Source organism: Crocuta crocuta, unplaced genomic scaffold, assembly GCF_008692635.1.
Source record: "Crocuta crocuta isolate KB4526 unplaced genomic scaffold, BGI_CrCroc_1.0 scaffold243, whole genome shotgun sequence".
Taxonomy (NCBI): domain Eukaryota; kingdom Metazoa; phylum Chordata; class Mammalia; order Carnivora; family Hyaenidae; genus Crocuta; species Crocuta crocuta.
Window position 1 is genome coordinate 2,583,084 of NW_027529596.1, and position 22,917 is coordinate 2,606,000.

The following is a 22,917-nucleotide window of genomic DNA, read 5'->3' on the forward strand; positions in this document are numbered from 1 at the left end:
TGCTGCTAAGAGTTGGGATCACGACTTTTACTCTTTGCAGGAACCCTCCACGGCCTTTGGACCTCTCTAGCGCACACCGCACCCTTGCTCTACGATAGGCACCGTGCAGTCGAGTCAGTTTTGCTTCAAGTATGATTTACATCGAAATTATGGTTTACATCGAACTACTCTTTTTTGCCTACTATGTCCCTAGCACCGTAAGGATACGAAATAAATAAATGACGCCAGGTTGTCCCTATAAAAATTACTGCCTTTTGACGAAGAAACATATTATATTTCTGAAGCAATTAGAGAATACGAGAAAAGATAAGACTGATATTAAATATCTCGGCTGTTGGTTCTCAAGAGGAGGGCCACTGTGCCCCCCAGAAGACATTTGGCAATGTCTAGAAACACTTTGCTTGTCACAGCTTGTGGGGTGCTATGGCATCTAGTGGGTAGAATCTGAGGAGGCTGCTGCATGCACAGGACAGCCCTCCCCACACAGTTATCTGGCCCCAAATGGCAATAGTGCCCATGTTGCAAAACCCTGATCTTGATCAAAGGTCCATCTGGATACTTGGCAAGGTCTATGTGAAGAGCAAGGGCTTTGGGGTCAGATATCCCTGGACTCAGTGCAGCGATACAACCTTGAGCCTGGGTTTCCTTATCTGTAAAAATAGGGAAGGGGCAATAAAAGTTACACGGTAGATCTACTGTGAGGATTAAATGGCACATAATAAGAACTCCCACCGGTTCTCATCACCCCATCTTATTGCCAGTGTGTTACCCTTCATCTGAAGGCGCCCTCTCTAGGGAATTCTGCGCTCTGGGGCTCCTGCTGGAGAGCTGATCTCCCTTTAGCCCGCCCCATAGGCAGAGCCTTTAATGGGCCATCTGTGAATCGGCGGTCCTATTACTAATAGATGCACGTTTTCTCCATGACATGTGTGCAGCGCCTTGCCAGTGGTGACCCAGGAAGCGGGAAGCTTCCTGCTCGGGGGTTTCAGGACATTCTGACCCAGCATGCTATGTGTTGGTTGCTATGTTTTGGTTGCTGTTGGACGTCCGGATTCCTCAGCGGATGTTCCTTAGTTAACTACAGGGTGCTCAGTGCCTAAATGCAAGGAGTACATCACACAGGCCATTTGATGAAGTCTGGAGGGGTTTGGGGGAAACACCTGACTTGCATGAGGATCTGGATGGCTCTGGAAAGACTTCAGATTGGACGACTTCATAATTTACCGCCCACATCAAGATACTTGACAGTGAAAAGGGGAAACTTTTAATAATTACTGTCAAGACCACTTGATAAGGCATAACTCTACTGTCCGCACTGATATGACGCGCACCCCGTGAATACGACCACCTCGAAGGCTCTCCTTTCGGTTGAAGAGAACAGAAGACGCAGGGAAGCTCAGTCCCTCACCAGCTGAACCCTCGCTGCTAGTTAACTTGCGGCTCCTCGGCTCCTCGGCTCCTCGGGATGCGCAATATTTCGCTGGTGGACGGGAACCAGAGGGGCCCAGCCCGGCGCCGGTGGTTCGCCTTCGTGCCCGGTCACCGAGGATGTTTTGCACCAAGCCGTCCGCAGGGTGAAGGGTGTCGGTCTAGCTCTTCGGGACCCGGGTCGTTAAGGGAACAAACGAGGTCTTGAAGGCGCTCCCTGCCTTCCCCGCTCCCCAGCCTCCACCCCTCTCCCCCAGGCCCCCCNGGGGAAAGAACTGCGGCCCCCGAAAGCCGGTCCGGAGACAGTCGCGCCTTCTTCTCCGGGGCCACCTGCTGCCCTTTGAGCGCGAAGGTTCGCGCTCACACGCCGGCGGTGGCCGGGCCCGGCGAGGGGAGCCCCGAGGTGGGCGCCCCTCACCCCCAGAGGGAAGGGCAGGGTCCCCCACCGTCCCAGACCCACGCGCGGCGCGCCTCCGAGCCTGCGTCAGACCAGCAGGGCTCGGGGGCTTCAGGGAAGTAGCCATTTTTGGCGTCTTGAGTTTGAGTTCCCTCTGACAGTCTGTTGGATGGAGCGCGTGAGCTCAGAAAATCACACCGGGTCCCAAGAAAGTCCCTTTCCTTCTTCCGTTAAATCCCACCTTCCCCCGTGTCGGTTCGGATCAAATCTAGCCTCTTCTGTATTTCATCCCAGGCCAAGTTGTGCATGTTATAGGACGCGTAATACTTGGCATCTCCTCTCCCTCTGGGGGCTGGGAGCTGGTTCACTACAGCGCTTTGCAAAGGCAGAATACTTTGCAGTCATTTCATTATTGTTTATTAGTTTGTAGCAGAATGGTGAATGCCGCCTAATTAGCTCATACTGTGTTATGAGGTGTTCAGTAATCACTTTCCGGTCACAAGTTTAAAAGATGCTGAAAAATGTAGCCATCTCTACCATTTTTTACATCCAGAAATTATACCTTAATTATATAAGTAGAGCAATAATGCCACAGGCATAAATTTCAGGGTTGCTGCCTGCACATTCCCTGCAAATACTAGGAGACTACAGAGTTGTTGCTATATATATTTCTAAATTAAGGATAAGCAAAGCTTGAGAGGGGATGAGGTATTCGGAAAAAATACTGCAATGGAGACGGGTAGGAGCAGTTTTTTCTCCCGGTTCGACTATTAGCTGTGTGACTTTGAGTAAGATTCTTAAACTCTCTGAGCCTCAGATTCCTGAAAACATGGAGTGGGTGATGGATTAGATGACCCTTGAGACTCTTTCTAGCTATAAAACCTATTTCTAGAATCTATGTGAATAGAAGAAGTCACTGGCTTAGGCCAAGCTTATGATCACTGCCAAAAAGCCTGAAGCATTTATTAACAGTTAATATCAGATGGTCCAATACTAGTCATTTTGTGGAGAGAATTCACTGTCAGAATTGTTCTCTATGACTTACAGTGACCTAAAATGTAAAAGCTATAAAAAGAAAAAAATATATGCATGAAACGCTTAAATACAGTTTATAAATACATATAAAGGAAAGGAAAGCTATACCCACGTTTCCGATGGATAATCATAAATTATATTTATTGAATGCATGGTTGCTATGGGAATAGAGAATAAAAACAGGGATGTGTGTGCACTTGGGAAATTTCCAGTCTGTTTGGGATTCCAGATAGCCATAGAAACAACTTTACACTTAAGAGGGCCAGAGAAAGCCATCTGCTCTCCTAAAAGACTTAGGAGAGAAACGTTTTGGACGGTTAGGAGCTGAGAGACCAGGGGGTGGGTACAGTACACCCCGAAAATGGATCTAGGGCATGTTAGGGAAGCTCAGAAGTGGGATGAAGCCCAGATGTGCGTTAAACAGAAGGGAGAAGAAGGGAATCATGGCAACGGGGGAAGAAAAGTATTCCGGATTGTCCCGAGCAGAAAGTTCGTTAGCCTGGGATCCTGGCAAGCCTGAGGAGGACCCCGAGGCACGAAGCTCAAAGATGAACGAAGCCGACCGTGCTGTGCATCCTGGTGACATCCTGAGTGCGAAGGAAGTTTTGCTTTTCCTTCTTTCTGTAGGTTCTAGTGCATGAAATAATGTGTCGGTTGTCCGCCAGTAATTGAATAGCAGAGCTGGGATTTGAAAACAAATTTCTCCTAAACCCAGAATTCTAGTACCTTCCATTGCACTCTGAAGGTTTGGACTAATAATCGGAGCTTAGATTTCAGTTTTATTTATTTATTTATTTTTAATATTTTTATTTATTTCTAGGAGAGAGAGAGCGTGAGCTCAGAGAGAGAGGTCAGAGAGAGAGGGAGATACAGACTCTGAAACAGGCTCCAGGCTCTGAGCTGGCAGTCGGCACAGAGCCCGACGCGGGGCTCGAACCCACGAACCGTGAGATCATGACCTAAGCGAAAGTCGGATGCTTAACCAGCTAAGCCACCCAGGCGCCCCGGCATAAATTCTTAAACAGGGGACCTGCTGCATAGGTCCTTAGTTTTGTTGAACAGATGTGCTTAGAGTTTGGTCATGCTGAGTTGAAGAAGGAGGGAAGGCCTCCAGGTGGAAGTGAACAGGAGTTAATTGAAGACATAGAGTAGTCGTCAGAACTGTGAGCAATCCATGCACTATAAATATGTGAGTCCCTTCCAAAGGCCATAGTTGTACTCGTTAGAGTAGAGAGAAAAGCAATAAAAACAAAACAAAACAAGAAAACAAGCAAAAAAAAGAAGATAGCAGAGAGGACTTGCAGTGAGTGCGTGCAGGTTAGGTGGTAGGAAGTGGCAAAGAAGAGACAGAGACAGTTGTTTCAGCTAACGTTTGCATGCGTGTTGCGTCTCTCTGTAAGGACTGCCTTTCACACAACATCGCCTGGTAGATGTCATCGTGTGGGGTGGCGTTGTGCTTCCGTCCCCCTAGAGAGCAAGATGGCATCTGGGGACGTTGGAGGGCTAGAGGGTGCTCCTGGCCTCGAGCCCTGAGCCCAGGGGAGCCGAACATACTCCAGGACACAGAATGGCGCTTAATGAGTGAATGAATGAACGCTTCCTTCATGTTCTTATTAAAAGCCTGTTTCCTCTGGGACAGAAAGCACTCGCACGGGCAGGGAACCCGAAGTGCAGCCGGCAGCTCTGCGCACCGTTCAGTGGGGATTTGCTCCTGGAAGCCCGGCGAGGCCCTGCTGGGTGCGGAAGGCCGCCACACACCACGCAGTCTCTGCCCCCAGGGGCTTCCAAGCTGTGGGTGGAGGCGCCTGTAAAGGAGTCCGTGCTGCTGAGTGCTCACCAAGGTGTGCTCGGTGCTCCCGGGGAGCATGGAGGCGCCCCTCGGCGCAGCGCTCTTCTGGGGCTCTGTGGGGACGGATTTCAGAGCCTCGCAGGCCGTGTGCGGTGAGGGTTCGAACAAAGCAGGGGCTTGAGGAGTGTATTAGCTGCTTCTGTTAGTAAAGCAGGCGGGTAATCCTGCCTTGAGGACCCTGGTTACTAGGAAGAGAGCATCTGAACCTCGGGAAGTGTCACCAGGACACGTTTTGTCGTGAAACGTGCGAAGATAGGGCCGTGACTAGAAGAGAAGTGGGAAAGCAGGCAAAGACTGTGTCCCTGGGGAAAGGCCTCGTGCTGGGTGCAACCTGATGTCAAAAACGTAAAACAAGAAAGAAAAAGACTGGTGAGAATTGGATTTGGAAGGAGGCAAGCCCGTTGGCCTTCGTACACCTTGTGAAACAGAAGCAGGTGACTAACACCGAGTTCTTACGGCGACACCGTGTGATAAGCTGCCCAGGCTGGACAATGAGCCTCCCTGGCCTAGGGTCCACATCTCCCCCGGTCACAGTACACGTTTCCCTGTTGACCGAATGATGAGTGAATGAGCTGGAGACCTTCCAGAGGTGAGCTGGTCCTCAGGAATATGTACGACAGACAGTTGGGGGGACCCTCGGTGTGTCAGAACACAGCTGCGCCGGGAATTCCATGGTTACGGAGGTCGTTCCGTTCACAATGCACGTTTCTGCCCTTATCAGTCGCCGAAAGGACGTGACTGGTTTTGGCTACACACTTAGTGATGGTTTTGTACGAAGCTGACACTGGCGTGCATGTACCAACTGTTCGTATGCCTACTTTGTTTGGTCTGTTCATGTGGAAATTTCTTAAAAGTAATGGATTCTGCAAGGCTTGGGGAAAACTGTTTGAGTGCTTACATAAAAACTGTATTTTCTTCTGATGGTGTGAGCTGTGGTTTGAAAAGCATAAATGTGGCCTTCTATTTGCAGGGTCCGCTTTCTATCCTCTCCTCAGACATTAAAGTGACTTCTAATTGCCCCACTTAAACGGAATCCTGGAAGAATTGCAATGATTCACAAGTGTTGTTAAAGTGCTACTGAAATCTGGAAAGTATTTACTGCAATTGTTTGGACTTTCTAAGATCAGACCTTCATCGGATGTGATAGAATAGGAAGAAAAAATACAACATTCCTAACTGGCAACTGCATTTCTTAGAAATGGTTAGGCAACAAGCTGGAAGCAGATGATTTTCAGAAATATGTTATTCCAGCATAAATCTACTTGTAAAAAATGCCTTTAGTCCCAGTAAAATATAATTGTGGTATAAAAGCCAGACAGCTTTGCACGGTCTCTGCTGTTGACATGGTATATTGTCCGCTACCCCAAAACCCCGTTGTGTTCTGAATTCTGAAGACATTACATTTCACTGATTCTAGGGCAAGATTCTGTCCCCCACGCCATCCTGGGGCTAGCACAACCAGGTGCATTATGGGAAAGCATCATCTTCTTCTGAAGCATCAGCTATTGGCTGTTCCCTAAGGGAGAATGAGAAGCTTGATGTACGTCTTCCAGTTGGAATGCCAAGCTTTGTGAATCTCCTGTCTGTATTTCTGACACCACCTTATCCTTAATTTTTTTTATTACAAATGTAAAAAAAAAATCTAGAAATGAAACTCTCTCCGTTGTTTCTCCATGATGGCCATTCCAGGTCCCCAGAAATAAGAAAGGCACACAATTTGCTGTGCAGTGCTGGTTCTTACAGATTTTCATTTGAACCTAGGTTCCTAGAGTTCATATTCGCTGACATTCTTGGTGTAGAAGCAATGTCGGAACACCAGCCTATGGGGAAATCTGGCTTTTGTATTTTACCTGCTCATAAATATTTTGGCTTATATATACCCATCAGTGGTTGCAAGTGTGTGATCTGTGCGCTCCATACAGCCCCAAAACATACTTTGTATGGTTTGGTGTTTTTTTTAAAAAAAATCTACGAATCGGTCGCCAGCACTGAAAATGAAGATATTTTGCACAAAAACCAGGGGTCTGGCTAATCTTGAAAAATAGGAAGACCTGCAGCCATGAAGACACATCCCTGTGGGTCTGCAGTTGGCTAGACTTGAGCAGTAAGTGTCTACAGACACATAATCTGCTGTTCCCTACACCGTGTGTTACAGTATTCGCTACAACGTGTTACGGTAGTTAGCTCTACCGTGTGTTACATTATTCGTTACACCGTGTGTTACATTCGGCTAGCTGCATTCACTTGCATTACCTGCTGTCCCTGTCAACATACAGAGCTGAGTTTGCAACTCTAATCACGAAGTCTCAGATTTGAGAACCAAAAATACTATAGGTTGGGTGACCATATAATTAATTGTCCACGATAAGACTCAGAGAGAGTAAAAGGTAGGCTATTAGTATTTACACCAGGCACAAACCGGGCTATATGGTCTCCCTATTTATAGGTCACTTTATTCAGTCACCTCATTTGACTAATGAGAAAACTGAGACCTAGAAAGAGGAAGTAATTTGCCTATAGTCACCAAGTAAACTAATGGCAAAGGTGCCCTAAGTACCCTGATTGCCAGTTCACTGCTTTCTCCAATATAATGTGTTCTATAATAGGGATGAGCACCATATTTTCCTTGAATGTATAGATTTTTTATAGTTAATAATTATCACCTGGCTAATTTCCTGTGAGTGTACAGATCAGTAGTTTATATCATCAACAACATTTATATTATAAGTGTAGTTAATTATGGGCTATAGCATATCTAGAGATGTTTAAAACATTGGCAGGCTTGAGAGCTTAAGACTAGACACAAGAAAAGCTTCTCATTTTACTAGATACAATAAGAGGTACATTCAGAAGTGATAATTTTCTGGATTTTTTAAATCCAGATTTTATTTATTTCTGAGAGAGAGAGAGAGTGAGTGAGTAGGGGAGGGTCAGAGAGAGAGGTAGACACAGAATCTGAAACAGGCCCCAGGCTCTGAGTTCTCAGCACAGACCCCGACACAGGGCTTGAACCCATGAACCGTGAGATCATGACCTGATCCAAAGTTGGACGCTTAACCTACTGAGCCACCCAGGTGCCCCTAAAAAATTTTCTTTTAATGTTTATTTATTTTTGAGAGACAGAGACAGTGTGAGTGGGGGAGGGGCAGAGAGCCAAAGAGAGACACAGAATCAGAAACAGGCTCCAGGCTCTGAGCTGTCAGCACAGAGCTCGATGCGAGGCTTGAACTCCGGAACAGGGAGATCATGACCTGAGTTGAAGTCAGACACTTAACTGACTGAGCCACCCAGGCGCCCCTGGATTTTCTTTTTTTAAACCACCATTCAGTAAGCATCCCATAACTAGCTTTCGAAAAACATCATATATTGACTTTTTGATCATTGGCTATTGGCTGGTAATTAATATTAATTATGTCTCTGAGAGATGGCCAACATCCCAAATTCCCCGGTCCTGGACCAGCTGTTTCCTTGTTGGGTGTCCAAGAGATATTTGTACACACAACACTCCAGATGAGACCAATTCATGCTCCGAATCACTTGCTCAGAATTTGGCCCCAGATTTCTGTCTGGTATCCCATCCTAGATCACGCGTGAGTCTTCGGGGCACCTCTTTGACTTTCATGAAGGCTTAGGCCACAGGCTAGCCTGAGAAACCTCCTTCAGGATACATCTTTTCCAGCGTCCCACTTGGCTCTCGTGTGTTCTTCTAAGAGACCTTGCAAGCAGCAGACCATCCTTACCGTGTCAGCTGCACAAGATAGACAGACAGACAGAAAGAAGCCTTTCCTGCCAAGATAGCCCAAGTCACTCATTCTATCCTTCCTTCCCCTTGGACTGTGTTGTGGTCCCAATTAATTTTTCAGATGAGGAACCGTGACCCATGCGGGAGACATGACCAGAGCACATTTTGCCCCGTTGACCTTGTGTAGTTAGGGACAGCCAAGGTAAAGTAAGTATCCTGAGGGGGGAGGGGGTCTCCCTTTTTTTTCTTTTTTTTTTTTTGAAGTTTGTCAGACCTTCTTTTCTGTAGAGTGGTTTGACAGAGGCAGGGACCAGTGACCAACCATGCCAAGCCAACCCTTTAGATTTGAAATATAAACTACACAGGGGTAACTTTTTCTCCAGTGCACCTCAACAAGCTTGTTTTCTAAAGGAGCCCAGTCCATATGCATGAAACAGACCCCTAAGTGTGTTTTCAACAGTGACATGCGGCTACCGAGCCTTTGAAGTGTTTAGTATTTTGGCTACATTGGTATGAGTAAAATATAGTATTAAATTAATTTCTTTTTCTTTCTCCTTGATATGATTACTAGAAAAGCTAAAATTACCTGTCGCTCACATTATATTTCTATCGGATAGAGCCGTTCTAGAGGCATATGTTATGCACGGAACTGAAGTAAGATTCCATGGCGTGCTTAGGAGCTACCATAGTGACTTTTTGCTAGCAGAGGTCGGAAAGGAGAGCAGTTTGCTAGTTGTTTCATAATGCAAGGCTTGTTTATTAGCAAGGCTTCAGTGTGGTAGAAACATCTGGTACAGGTGCAAAAGGGCCTTTACGTTTACCTTGAAATGAGAACTTGATGAAAGCATTCAGTGCTTCTTTCTATAAATCAGGCTAGTTTGTTTTTTTTTTTAAGTTTTACTTATTTTGAGAGAGAGAGAGAGAGCATGAGTGGGTGAAGGGCAAAGAGAGGGAAGGGCAGAAAGAGGGAGGGGCAGAGAATCCCAAGCAGCCTCCGCACTGTCCCTGCAGAGTACCATGTGGGGCTCGAACTCATGGACCGTGAGATCATCACCTGAGCTTAAACCAAGAATCAGGGGCGCCTGGGTGGCTCAGTTGGTTGAGCGTCCGACTTCGGCTCGGGTCATGACCTTATGGTTCGTGGGTTCGATCCCCACGTTGGGCTCTGTGCTGACAGCTAGCTCAGAGCCTGGAGCCTGTTTCAGATTCTGTGTCTCCCTCTCTCTCTGACCCTCCCCTGCTCACGCTGTCTCTCTCTCTCTCTCTCTCAGAAATAAATATAACGTTAAAAAAATTTAAAAAAAAACAAACAAACAAGGATCAGAGGCTTAACTGACTGAGCCACCCAGGTGCCCTAAGTCAGACTAGTTTTTAAAAGGACTAACCTCCCCCACATCTTCCCCAGTCCCGGTTCCTGTGCAGCTCTTTGCCTCCCGGAGCCCCGAGGGGGCGCCTGTTCTGACACCAGCCGGCTCATCAGCTCATATGCCGTATCATGCAGGAGACACTTGGGTTCATACGCTGCCAGCTGTGGGTCCCATATGGAAAAGCCATACCATATACATATGTATAGAGTATTTCTGAAACCAGAAGGAGTGTAGAAGAGCGTGTAACTCATCTCGCTTTATCTTTTGCTTGCCTTTGAAAATTTTAATCATTGAAACATCTTTAGGCTATAAATAGAAGCATGTAGTGAGACAATTCTGACTTAAAACCAAATATGTACTTTTGTTTTTATATGGACATAGGACTGTGTATGGATGTATGAAAATGTAGGTTGAACGTTTGGACACAGTTGGGTTTGACTTTCCAATAAAATGTGCGGAGAAGAATGTAGAACTGAATGGAGATGGTGTGTCAGTCTGCTCAGGCAGGGCTCTTCATATTCGAAGCAGAGATTTCCTCCTTCTATAAATAGTTGGAGAGAAAGTTCTGTCTCTGCTTCCATCTGGTTTAGGTACAGAGTTCACGTAGATGGCTGCCAAAGATTGATGGAGACAGTCACTCTCTTGACGGCGCCCCGCCCCGGTGACTTGCCTCTCCCGCCCCAAGGAGCCTGGGCCCATGGCCCCGGGCACGGATGTCACCACCCAGAGCTGGCCTTCACCCTGTATTTTCCCTTGGAGTAACCTCTTTCCTTCTTCTTTTCCTCCGCCTCCCCCAGGCAGGACAGGGCTGCTTGCTGACCTCTTGCCCAGTTTTGCCGAGGACATTATGCCAGGTACTCAGTCATTTAACTCTTTGTTGGCTTCATTTGCTGCCACCCCATCTGTCTTGCTTCTGCATTAGTCACTAATTGCTCCTTTCGTTTATTTGCACATTTGTCTGCATTATTGCTGTGTTCTTTTCCAGGATGAACGAAGCCCAACAGAAGAGCCTTTAGATTGTATTTCTTCTTCTGTCACTAGGCCCTAAAAGGATAATGATAATTAAAAATAAGCTGCCATGGGGACCCTGTCCTTCAGCGTCAGGTGTGCCGCTGTGGCAAGCCCCATAACCAGTCAGTATCTCAGCTGTGCCCAGTCAGCTCTAGGCATCCGTGACGAAGTTAGGATTTACCTGCATTTCCTTAGTCCCTAAGTCATGTGTTACCCACTCAATAGTGTACGACCGTGTCACTCTGAATTGCTTTTTTATAACTTTATCGAAACATTTTTTAATCCTCATGAAGGCAGTACACCCCTCCTCCCTTGAAAAGCACACATTTACAGACCGACCTTGCTTTGTAGTCAATTTCAGGGGCTTCTGGGATCCCAGAAGTCTGTGGGCTCCATGGACCACATGTCAAGGAGACCCCAGATGCACACCTCTGTTGTGTTACGTAGCTGAAGTTGAACGCACCGGCCTAGACAAGCCAGCATCAGTTCAGCGCAGCACTGTCGTTCCAAGTGGAAGGAGGTTCAGAGAGAAACAGGACTGAACTGTGGGAAAGGACATATCCGAACTCAGGGCACAGGAAAGACTTAGGATTCATTCTTGCTTTGGAGGGCTTCTGCCAAAGGGTTAAGAGCTGCATAATAACTGGGAGCAAGAGACAGATACAGACGATTCCTGGCCATTGGTTTTGACTTTACTCAGGTTTAAAAATGTCCAAAGTCTTCACAGTTGAATTTCACTAACTATTCTTCCATGAATTCTCCTGTTTTGCCATTAGCTGCCCAACCCAAATATAGACCTGCTCGGTGTTGATGTTGATCCCTCGGACACAAATAAATATCTCTTTGTGATCCCCCTTATCCAGAGTGCTGTCAGTGTGTATCCATTTGTTCATTACACACAAACACACACGTACAATGTTACAAAGCATTGGTTCAAACTAGATGTTGTTTCCCCCATCCTAAGACAAGAGTTACTGTATTTTTCATATCTGGTCCTGGTCCCTTGAACGTCCCTCCCTTTTGATTCCAAGAATCCTTTCATGGATAACATTCTTTTGTTTCTCCAAGATAACCCGCTAGTCTTTTACCCTTGACTCCTTGACCCAAGACTGCTGTAACCACCGTGTGCCACAACGGCCATCCAATCCTCAGGTCATCCAGTCCTACAGAATGTTACTGGGCTATTGCTAAGGTCCAGGACAGAGCCCTCAGCTGTCTGTTGTCCTCAGCAGGAATGTTCTCCAGACCATTCTCACCAGGCGCAGGGCCTTCTCATTTCCTCACTGAAGAGATGGTGACCTGGCTACATTGAATGTATTTCAGGTGGATGAGAGGAGGGACATTCAGGAAATAAAGGTTTTTGGTTTTTTCTCTGAGGAAATTATGTTCTAGACAAAGGTCAAATAATTTTATCATTATCACAAAACCTTTTATATAACTCAAATGTCATATTCTCAAGCTCCAACTGAATGCCCATTTTTTTTTTTTAATGTTTTTTATTTATTTCTAGGAGAGAGAGAGAGAGAGACAGCGTGAGCAGGGAGGGTCAGAGAGAGAGGGAGTCACAGACTGAAACAGGCTCCAGGCTCTGAGCTGGCAGTCAGCACAGAGCCCGACGCGGGGCTCGAACCCACGAACCGCGAGATCATGACCTAAGCGAAAGTCGGACGCTTAACCGACTAAGCCACCCAGGCGCCCCCTGAATGCCCATTTAATTGAAGGAAATTTAATAACCACAGTGCAAGAAAAACAATATATACTTAAAGTTCACTGTAAAGGGATTTTGGGTAGAGGGCTTTCAATCAAAATGAATTACGTTATTTTTTTGACTTTTAAAGGAACCTGTGGCTCACTCTAGTCTGTGCAAGGCTATAGGAAGTTGAGTCCTATAGCCAAATCCCAAAAGCACAACCCAAAGCCACTCGAGNAATTGAAGGAATATTTAATAACCACAGTGCAAGAAAAACAATATATACTTAAAGTTCACTGTAAAGGGATTTTGGGTAGAGGGCTTTCAATCAAAATGAATTACGTTAATTTTTTGACTTTTAAAGGAAACTGTGGCTCACTCTAGTCTGTGCAAGGCTATAGGAAGTTGAGTCCTATAGCCAAATCCCAAAAGCACAACCCAAAGCCACTCGAGGGTCACGGTCCTTTTTATCTAAGCCAAATGGAATTTGTGTCCTTTCTCTTAATCTTTTGGATGAGCAAATGAACTAAAATTTGTGGCCATCCTCTGGTAGAGGTGTGAAACTAGCAGGAGTTAGCAAACACAGCAGCAGAGTCACCACCGCCCTGAGCCATCTCGCCACAGCGATGCTGGCTGTCGAGCACAGTCAGCCAGAGCGTGATCAAACCAAGCCATTCTTGGGGCGTGGGGGCATCGGATTCTCTGCCTGAGTCTTTGTCTCTAGATTTCTCTAGCCATGGTTTGTTCCATAGGTATAAGAAAAAGATTTCGATCTCAGCCTTGATGCTTCCTGTAGGAAGCATGTTACAGGACTGGTCGGCAGGGAAAGTAGATGAACACACAAGAGACCTGGACCACTTAAATATGTTCTAGTTTAGACCATGTAGACACAGAGGACTTTTTCTCAGGACTAATACATATTTTTAAAAATATTTTAATGTTTATTTATTTTTGAGGGGGGGAGGGGCAGAGAGAGAAGGAGACACAGAATCGGAAGCAGGCTCCAAGCTCTGAGCTGTCAGCACAGAGCCTGACGCGGGGCTCGAACCCACGGACTGTGATCATGACCTGAGCTGAAGTTGGATGTTTAACCCACTAAGCCACCCAGGCGCCCCAGGACTTGTATTTTTGTCGATAAGAACAACTTTGCCACAAAAGGAACATATTCACAGAACCCCCTGCTTCGTAGCTCAGCAAGTGAGCCTCCTCCTCTCCCCAGCCGGGAGTCTGTCTGTTCCCATCCCATACTTGTTCTGACACTACAGTTGCTACGGTGAACCTTTTTCCCAGGAGGGGGCCCTGAAGCCCCCCCGCCCCCGTCACTTGTGCTGGTCATGGTGAGCTCCGCACGTCCTAGGTAACCCTCCTCCCTCGTCCCCGTCCCCCCCCAGCCCTGTAAAGTCTGCGCTTCTCCCTCAGAGTTACCCCTGAGTTTGGAGAATTGTGCCCTGTCAGGAGATCCCACCCCCGCCACAGGAGCCAGGCAGGGAGTGTGCCCGCCCCAGCGGTGCGCCCCCCAACGGTGGTTTCTCTGTGCGTCCTTCCAGAGTGGGTGTTCGTTGGCCTGGTGCTCCTGGGAGTCTTCCTCTTCTTCGTCCTGGTGGGCGTGTGCTGGTGCCAGTGCTGCCCTCACAGCTGCTGCTGCTACATCCGCTGCCCGTGCTGCCCAGATTCCTGCTGCTGCCCTCAGGCCTGTGAGTAAAGCGACTGACCGGTGGGGAGATGGAGAGAGGGCGCAAGAAATGTCGCCTCTCCGTCAGACAGCTGTGTACCCTCAGTCCCATCTCCACCTCCCTTCCTTCCACCTTAAAAGCTGGTCGTTCAAGGCCCATGCCTCTGATCCTGAGATGACCGAGTGTTTGCCTTCTCCCCCCGCGTGCACCCTTCCATACTTCTTATCCTCACCAATCACCCCTGCCCGTGCCATTCTCATTGGCACTAGTGAAGAAAGGAAGGGCGGGTTCCAGATGGTCAGGTCGTGGGCGAGGCTTTGGCGCCGTCCTCAGGCACTCAGGCTCAGGCCATGCCTCTCCTGTGCAGAGAACGCTTTTTACAAGCAGAGTATGCAGACTGCAGCCTCCAGTACCATCCAGCCGGGAATGAGTTTTATTTGTCCCTGTGACAGAATGGTCCACAAAGGGGCGAGCCCTCACCTGGGGATCCACAATTTTACCTTAATTTTTTTAAATGTTTCATTTATTATTGAGACAGAGAGAAACAGAGCATGAGCGGGGGAGGCTTAGAGAGAGAGGGAGACACAGAATCTGAAGCAGCTCCAGGCCCGGAGCTGTCAGCACTGAGCCTCACAATTCTACCTTAGTGGATGAGCCCGTGTAGCCACTAAGTTGGCACCCCAGCCATAAACCAAATACATCTTGAAGGAGAAAGACATACGTGTGTCTTCAAGATCCTTAGGCGTAAAGCAGTTTCCCAGAAGAGTTAAGTTATTTGCTCTGCCTTTGAGATCACAGAGCAGAGCCGGGTGCAAGCTCATGGCCTGGCTCTAGAAGAGGTTTGGGGCCCTCCTGGCACCCAGCAGGGTGGGTGGCCTGGTGCTAGGCCTGCTCCGGAGGGACGGAGGCAGCCTACAGACAGTGCGGTTAGCAGTGGGCCGCGCTGTCACCGCAGAGGCTGCCATGACGGCTCCTAGTACTGCTTAATTACTCGCCTGTCAGGTACTAAGCACTGTAATTCCTTATGTCATTGCTTTTGGTGGAGCAGGAGTCCAGGGGGCTGGGGGAGAGTGCTTCTGATGAATCAGTTCAGGCCTAGGAGAACACACACACACACACACACACACAGGCACACACACACACACAGGCACACACCCAAGAGCTCCCGGAGGCGCAGGCTCAGGGAGTTTTGGTGTGAGGGTTGTGGAGGGCGGGACCATAATATAATCTCTTTTGCTCTTCATCTCCCTCCACAGTGTATGAAGCAGGGAGAGCAGCAAAGGCCGGGCACCCCCCCTCTGTCTCCGGTGTCCCCGGCCCTTACTCCATCCCCTCTGTCCCCTTGGGAGGAGCCCCCTCGTCCGGCATGCTGATGGACAAGCCGCATCCACCTCCCCTGGCACCAAGTGACCCCACTGGAGGAAGCCACAGTGGTAAATGTAGTTCCAGACGGCCCCGCCCCGCGCTCCTCTCTGGCTTCCGCTCTGGCTCCTTACTGATAAGAACCGTCAGCTCAGCGGTTCTTCTTTGCAAAGTGATGGTCGCCATTCCAGAAGTGGGAGCTCTCTAGCTGTACCAGATGCCATCTGGATATCAGGCTTTCCAAGGGCCGCGGGATGCCGCCGCTTCCCAGGCTCCTCAGTAACTCAGATGATAAGGAGGCAAGGCACCCATTGAATGTTGGTCATCCAGTTGACACAGTTAATTCAGCCGTCTCTAGTGTTCAGGGCTATCGCAGGCCCTGTGCGGGACAGTAAGAAGTAGAGGACACGGTTTGCCCCGGAAGCAGTAGGCCTAGCCAGGGAGACAGAATAGACTTTTATTAGGGACAATCAGATGCTGTAAAGAGTATGGCGCTGGGAATTCAAAGGAGAAAGAGCTGGAGCAGTTGCAGAGTGTTCCGGGAAGGTGAATTTGAGCTGGGCCTAGAAGAACACAGAGGAAGAGGAGAGCAGAGAGGGGGTTCCCGGGCACCCCCAGGAAGGAGTTTTGGTGGAAGCCTGGGGCTGGAGGAACAGGGTGTGTGTTTGACAGTCTCCAACCTGGCTGATGGGAGGAAAGGGGATGGCTTCGGCGGGGCCTCATCCGGGTGAAGGAGGGCCTTGAAACTACCCAGGAGAGCCGGGCTCGTGCCATGCGGAGGCTGGAGCCACTGCAGACCGGTTCCTGAGTTCCCGGAGGGGTGACGTGCTAACACGGCAAGTGGTAACGGAAGAGAGTGGGGTCGGCGGTCCCCAGCTGCCATGTGATTGAAGCCGCTCGGGGTGGGAGAGCATCTGGGTCTGATGGAGGCCATGGAAGTTGAAAGGAGCAGGTAGATCTGAGAGATACTTCAAAAGAGGAAGCAAGGTGACTGTAGGGAATGAAGGAAAGGGGAGGCTTCAGGATGAGCGCAAGCTGTCCAGTGATGCACCCCATAGACAGAATTAAGTAACAGGTAGGGAGAGCTTATTTGGACGGAGATTAGCCCCGGTATTCGGGGCATGATGAATGTGTGGTCATTGGCAAGGGCACAGGGGGAGAAGGGTGGAGAGACGTTAAAAAGTAGCTTTCCTGGAGGTGTCCGAACAGGATCACAGAGTAGGAAAGGTTAGACGTGTGTGAAGTATATTTGGGAGGTAACTTAAATCCCTAGGTCTGGACGAGCCAGTAGGGTTGGTAAAACAGACACTTCTCCTCTGGAGGGATCTGGACTTCCTTCGGTGGGTGCGGGAAGAGTGCCCCGCCCACTGAATGAACTGTCAGTGCTGGACCGTGGAAGGAGTGGATATCCTCAGTGAGTAATTGGTATTTGTGAGGTTTTTTTTTTTCCCCTCTTTTTGGAACTATTAGTAGAGCTCTGACGTCTGAGCCTGGGAATGAGTCACAGACTGAGAAGTAAAAGTTAATGATCAAGGACACAGGGAATTGGAGAGAGAAAGACAAGGCAGCTCACCTCCCCAGGGATGGAATGGGCAGGGCGTTAATGGAGGCCGTCTCATGCCCTGTTCGTAGCTTCCCCTTTCTCCAGTCTTTTTATCCTTCCTCCGACCGGAACCCATGCCGACTTCCTTTCTGAAAATGGATTCTCATAATGAGATGATTCTTATTCATAGGGTGACAGATACTTCCTCTCTCCCGATTTCATCCTTTTCCTGGTTTCTGCCATACTAACCAACTGCAAGAAGTGGCTTAAAAAATAGGAACGCGTATTATTTCCCACAGCAAGAAATCCTAAGGAAAAGTGGCTCCGGGTCGCTCCGTGGATCAGCTCGGGCTTAGTTCTTTACATCTTTGGTTCTGTCCTTCTGGGCTGGCTCCCTTTACGATCCCCTGATGACTGCCATAGTTCCAGGCACTAAATGCTTTCGGAGAAGAAAAAGTTATGCTTCTCCCTTGTGCTGCTTTTCTCAAGAAGCACTGTTATAGGAGCCCCTCCCCCTTCTAATGGACTTCTGGCAGTTTTATTGGCAAGAGTTGTGTCCTGTGCCCATTTCCACACCAGATTGGCTTGAACTAATCAAGATTCATCGCTTCGGCCAAAAACACCCAATCACCTTGAAAATGAACAAAGTCGGGGCTCCGTTAGCAAGCAAAATGGGGAAGACGCACAACCTATGTTAGTCACCGCTAGTCTGGCTCAGGGTGTCATTATCTGGTCCACTGAGTCAGGATAGAGTTCCTCATGATCCCCTGTGGGCATGTTTCTCTACTCATGGCCCCGTGGACAGAATTATTGATGGCATTTGGTTGTCTGTTAAGAAAATGGTGGCTTCAGCCAACGTTCTGATGCACATTATTTTTTAAAGAATGTTAGAGATCGTAAGAAATGCTGACTTATAAAGATGTAAATTTGGCCTATTTTATTTTATATGCTAGTTCAATTTTAGGGTAATCATCTAGCAACGGTGATTTTTCAGATTACAGTTGTATACAGTACCCTTTTGAACCCTCTGGGTAGATGGAAAGGCATCTTTGATGAGCTATGTAGAGTACAGCCAGTCCGTTACCAACTGGGAGAGAGAAGAGGTGCCTTGATTCTCTCCCTCGTTCTTCTTGGCAGCTATTTGAGACCTCTGTTAAATAGAAGAACTCTCCTCCTGTCCTGCTCTGGACTCAGCCTCCTTAGCTTTGTCCAGGTTCTCTCTTTATGGAGTATCCACACGCCACCCCCATCTCCCCTGTCATCGCCAGCTTGTCTTCCTCTAGGGTCTCCTTCCTAGCAGCATCCAAAACATGCTTAAATCTCTTCCATTAAAATAAAACAACAATTTGCAAAAAAACCCCGTAGTCCTCGGATTTAACTTCCCTTATCCCTTTTCCCTCCTCGTGGCTAAACTCCTTCAACGTTCGGGATATTTCATATCTGCATTTCCTCTGCCTTTCACCAGCTCCTCGACTCCATCTTGCTATCGCTTTTACTACTCCCCAAACCAGTGCTTGTGAAGATTGCCTTAGTGCTAAATCTAATCAGCACTTCTCAACGCTTAACCTCCCTCAAAGCGCTTACCACCCCTGCCCCACTCATCTTTCTTTGCCGTCCTCAGCACTTCGGTTAGTGACATCTCCTACTTATTTCTCTGTATGCTGGCGGGCCTTCCTCTGTACGCAGACGCTGGCGCTCCTGTTCTGTCCAAGGTCCTCTCCCTGGGAAATGTTATCTACTCCCATGGCTTCAGTCATTTCTTCTATGCTTGTGGCTCCCACTCACTGTCTCCAGCCCCACTTCTGCTCCTCGGTCCCATATACCCAACTGCCTGGACATCGCGCAGGCATTTCAAACTCAGACTGTAGGAAATTGAATTAATCTGCCATTCTTCGCCTTCACGTCTCTTCCTCACTTCCCTCATCCAGTTGGTGACCCGGGCCCTCAGATTATACCTCAACATAACCTTGAATCGGCCTACTTTCCTCCGCCTGTATCGTACCATCCAGTCCTTGCTCCGTCATCTCTCACGCTGATTAATGCAACTGTCTCCGGCATCGGCTTCCCACAGCTACACTTGCCTTGTTCTAATTCATTTTCACATCTACCTGGCCTCCCCTCATTCTTCTTACAAAAGAATTGAGTAGGCAAGTCGGGTTTTGAAATGTCATTTTCAAAACTAATAAGGATATGTGTCTATATATATGCCTACTGTATGTATACAGAGAATATGCAAATTTTAAACATCACTTCTCCCACAACGGAGCTGCTGTCACCCTGGGGGTGGAATCTGGCACCTGTTCCATCATCCATAAACAGCCTTACTTAGCTCATTAAGATAGGACGGGAAAAACAAGGCTATATCCATGGGTATCTGCCTTCGAGACTCCTTTTGCAAGTTTTAGAAGTTAGACTTGGCTGTGGAGGAGAAGTTAACTGAAAACTAGCTAATATTCAGTTAACTGGGTCAAACATACCAGCTCAACTACTTTAACAAGAAGAATTTTTGTAGTTTGGCATCGAAATGAGTATCCCAATATTCCCTCTCTGCTAGAACCAAAGTTGCCATGGCTAATCGATGAGAGGAGCTGAAGTATGAGGAGCCACACCAACCAAAGGACTTGGACCGGCCAGAACTTGAAAAGATAAATAAGTCCTCCATCCATGCTAAACTGAAACATCCCTGGGGAGTCATTTTCCAGAAAGTGCTGGACTTTGGCCAATAGTCCAGGGCCTGTCTTATTAAACTATCACCATACGTCAGAGAGTTCCCGGGTCTTCAGGCAAATTACAGATAAAAATCAGCCTGACACCATTTTATTTGTTCTCAAATCAAGAAAAAATTTAACGAATGCCTACGAATTTTCCCTCACCGAATTTGCAGCCTAGCAAAATGGGCACTTGGGGGGTTGCGGGTGGAAAGAAAATGAGTAACATCATCCAAAGCAGTATATGATGAGACTGTTCTCTGACGCAAGCTCAGAGAAGGAAAAGTCTCACCTGCTTAGAGGGATGAAGAGAAGTTTTCTGGTGTTTGAAATGCTCCTGAGCATACGTGTGACAGAGCCAGATGCTGCCAGGATGAGAGAACTAGTGTTAGTTCTAGTTGCGGTGTGCCGCACAAACTTAGTTTTTGATCTAAAAAAAAAGAAACACCTTTTTACAAGGAGACTTGCCCAGCTTTTTAGCTACCGACACCAAATAGATGATTCCTCTAAAGTCTAAATATCAATAATTTGCCTTTGTCCTTCTTGGCAAACCAGAGGGATTTAGATTTCTGACGGCATTAGCTGTGTGACTGAGAAGTCGAGGCAGAAAGTGTCCATTCCAGTGGAGTCTCTTCATAATGCCGGCGTGGAAGGTGACGCAACGGTCTTTATTTGAGGCTGCAGATAGTTACCGTGACTTTTCAGGGATGCGATAACCTGTCGTACATAATCAAATCCGTCTCACAAGGGGGAACACAGTTCGTTATAATGACACAGAAAACAATCTATGCTCTACTCCGAGTTGCAATTAACTGAGAGGTTTCCAGCTGTTGCTCAGAGAGGCCACCATCTCTCACCACCAGAGAACAGCCGGTACACTGTTCCAGAAGGCAACAGCTCCCCACCTCCACTTCATCGCAGTATGGCTGAATGTTTACCGAAACAGTGCTTCCCTTCTTTAGAACACCTAGCTAAAGGCATAGCTCAGGTAGGATGGGTCCCTCCCTAAAGCCTAGACACATGCTAGTTTCCTCCTTTAAAAAATAACCATCAATAATAGCGAAACTGACCTAAACCTTGCTTGAGCTCCCTCCAGCTGTCGTTCAAGTCCTCCTCTTCCTGGCCAAAGCCCTCTAACCAACCAACCACGTGGCTGCTTCTGCCTTGCTCTGCAATCCCTTGTAATATAGCTTCTATTCCTGATTTCTGTTCGTTCGTTCGTTCGTTCATTCATTCACTCATTCATTCATTCATACCAACACGTGTTTTGAGTGTGTGCAGTGTGCTAGGCTCTATGCTAGTGCTGGCGATGGAGACGTAGCTCTGGTCCTTGTGCTCAGCAAGTTCACACTCCAGACAGGGAGGCTCCATGGAAAATACTCTCCAAAGACATCATTACCCCCAACACCGTCTCCAGACGAGCACCAATTCAGCTCAAACAAACATATGTTGAGTGCCTCCTAAGCACTGCCCCGGGCTTTACACTCATCTAGAATAAGAATTCTTTTCCTTCAGAAATCTTTGGGAAGATTAGGCATTTCTACACATAACTTGGAACAAACTAGAACGTATTGACGGCCATACTGAAAGTTCAAGGTAAATGGCTTGTAAGAGAGAAATGAGATGGACAGAGAGAAGAAATAGAACTTTCTAGCTATGGGAATCAGAGAACACTTTTTGGATGTGGTGCCATTTGAGCTGCCCGTAATAACTACAAAGAACTCCAAGTACTCTACTGATTTGGTCTTTGTTGTCCTCCTTTTATTTTCCTTTTTAAATGTTTTCTATATTTGTCTTCTCTTCCTTGCGAAGAGAAAGGTTGGGAAGACTTAAAGTTGGGGAAGTATTAGTTGCATTTTATAGACATTAAACCCGGGTCCTTGATAGGTCATCATTTATTTGAAGCCCCTCAATAAACCAGCAACGTGCCTACAATTACCCAGTTCCCTATTTCGCAGCCCTGTGTTTCACCCATCAGACAGAACTGCCTCGGAACAGACCTAGCAGTTCCGTGAGATAATTGCATTTTAATTGAACTGTCTGTACTACTCTGTAACCGCCTCTGCAGAGATGGAAGAGTGTGTAGCTTGATAAATAAAATCATCCCTACTAATAATTGCTTCTGCATAAGGATTATGGATCTAACCTCCAGGAGAAGGTGCCACTTAAAAGCGTGTGCTGAGATTCATTAGTTGTTGGGTTTTTTTTTTTTAAAGTAATTCCACAATTTGAGATGAATCTGAACTGCCCAGAATGTTCTCACAGAGAAAATCGGTGCACCTGCAAACGGGTGTGGGGGCGTTCTTCCAGTTTCCAGTGCCAGGGCTGTGATCAGGGTGCTGCGGAGTGCTGTTATTTTAATCTTCCATGGACTTAGTTTGTGTGCGGGACTTTGTCCACAGCCAGTCAGGTGACCAGAGAACAGGAAGCACAGCCCCCTCTGGAGGCGCATGCAGTCATGTGGTTTCTTTATGGTATTCGCCCCGCTTTGGGGACAGAGAACACAGGGGATGGGGTCGCTTGCTTCCCTCCCGCTGGAGAGGCCCGACCGGCCAGAAAATAGGACTATGTCTCAAATCCTACGACGCAGGGCACGCCTCCGAGCATTTCCTACTCTGAGCTCTCTTGCCTTTCTCTTCTGTCTTTCCCACCGCCCCTGCTCCGAGGTTCCAGAGAGGCTTCGGTCCGACTACATGGCCTCAGCCCCGGGCTGCCAGTTATTCTTGAGCAACCTATGAAATCCCTCTGAATCAAAGTTTTCTCAACCATAAAATGAGGCGATAGAAACTTCATTAGGGGTTGTGAGGAATGGATGTCCATCAAAGCACGTCGCACAGAGCCTAGCACATTACGGTGCCCAGCGAGTGTTGTCTCTTGCCATTATCGTTCCGGCCCCATCCCATCCCTTCCCTTCTCCTTCTCTCCTTTCCCTTATCTGTGAAGATTAGACTTGCCTGTGTCTGATCACCCTTGGGGCTGGTATTGGACTTGACTGATACTTAAGTGATATGGGGCTTACACAGCCTTGTGCCTGACAACATGGGTGATGGGGATGTAGGAGATGGTATTATCTCTCAGGCTTTAGTTTAGTTTTGTTTCTTTTATTGAGCCC

General features: G+C 47.6%; 1 protein-coding gene and 1 non-coding gene across 2 annotated transcripts in view; both read left to right on the forward strand.

Annotated features, from left to right (window-relative positions):
- Positions 1-22,917, forward strand: part of ILDR2 (immunoglobulin like domain containing receptor 2) — a 46,429-nt gene that overhangs the window by 11,578 nt on the left and 11,934 nt on the right. The window contains exons 3-5 of the mRNA XM_077761767.1: positions 10,616-10,672; positions 14,067-14,213; positions 15,449-15,625. Of these exons, the coding sequence (XP_077617893.1) occupies positions 10,616-10,672; positions 14,067-14,213; positions 15,449-15,625 (381 nt within the window). The remainder of the gene's footprint in view (positions 1-10,615; positions 10,673-14,066; positions 14,214-15,448; positions 15,626-22,917) is intronic.
- TRNAR-UCG (transfer RNA arginine (anticodon UCG)) lies at positions 9,532-9,616 on the forward strand. The gene has a single exon. It is a non-coding gene; the product is annotated as a tRNA-Arg (tRNA).